The 761-nt window shown below is 58.2% G+C and overlaps 1 protein-coding gene across 1 annotated transcript in view; it reads left to right on the forward strand.

Annotated features, from left to right (window-relative positions):
- LOC103773865 (interleukin-1 beta-like) overlaps positions 1–492 on the forward strand; it is a 1,273-nt gene extending 781 nt beyond the window's left edge. Inside the window, 2 exon segments of the mRNA XM_008941244.1 lie at positions 10–185; positions 280–492. Of these exon segments, the coding sequence (XP_008939492.1) occupies positions 10–185; positions 280–492 (389 nt within the window).
- The last annotated feature ends 269 nt before the right edge of the window (positions 493–761 follow it).

Consider the following 761-nt stretch of genomic DNA (forward strand, 5'->3'; position numbering starts at 1 on the left):
CCCCGAGACCAGCCCTTAACCCCTTCTTTCTGTGCGCAGTGAAGCTCAACATCGCTCTGTACCGTCCCCGGTCGCTGCAGGACGGCCTGGGCACCGGCAGGGTGCCCGTGGCACTGGGCATCAAGGGCTACCAACTCTACATGTCGTGCGTGATGAGCGGCGCTGAGCCCGTGCTGAAGCTGGAGGTGAGCAACAAATCCCCCCACCTACATCCCCAGCGAGGCTGGAGGCTCCATCCCACCCTAAACCCCCCCTCCGATTCCCTCCCTCCTTTGGTAGGAAGCTGACGTCAGGAGGGACATCGACAGCGTGGAGCTGACCCGCTTCATCTTCTACCGCCTGGACAGCCCGGTGGAGGGGAAAACCCGCTTTGAGTCAGCCGACTTCCCTGGCTGGTTCATCTGCACCTCCCTGCAGCCCCGCCAGCCCGTGGGCATCACCAACCACCCCGACCAAGTCAACATCGCCACCTACGAGCTGAGCAGGCGCTGAGGAGGTCCCCGTGCCACGCTCAACCCCACCCAACCCAACCGGCAGTTGCTGGTTTTCAGGCTGTATGTACCGAGTACAAACCCCCCACCAGGAGCTCTGTCCTCCGCAGCTATTTCGGGTGAAATAGCAGCTCTGGGCCCCATGGGCCTGAGTCACCCTGTTTTCTACTTATTTATTGTGCCAGTCGAGTGTTTTTATACTTATTTATTGTGCCTGTTCCTTGCTTTTCAATTACATACATTTCATTAGAAATATTGTCTGTGTGTCGT

Source organism: Merops nubicus, unplaced genomic scaffold, assembly GCF_000691845.1.
Source record: "Merops nubicus isolate BGI_N331 unplaced genomic scaffold, ASM69184v1 scaffold7885, whole genome shotgun sequence".
In the NCBI taxonomy this organism is placed as follows: Eukaryota; Metazoa; Chordata; class Aves; order Coraciiformes; family Meropidae; genus Merops; species Merops nubicus.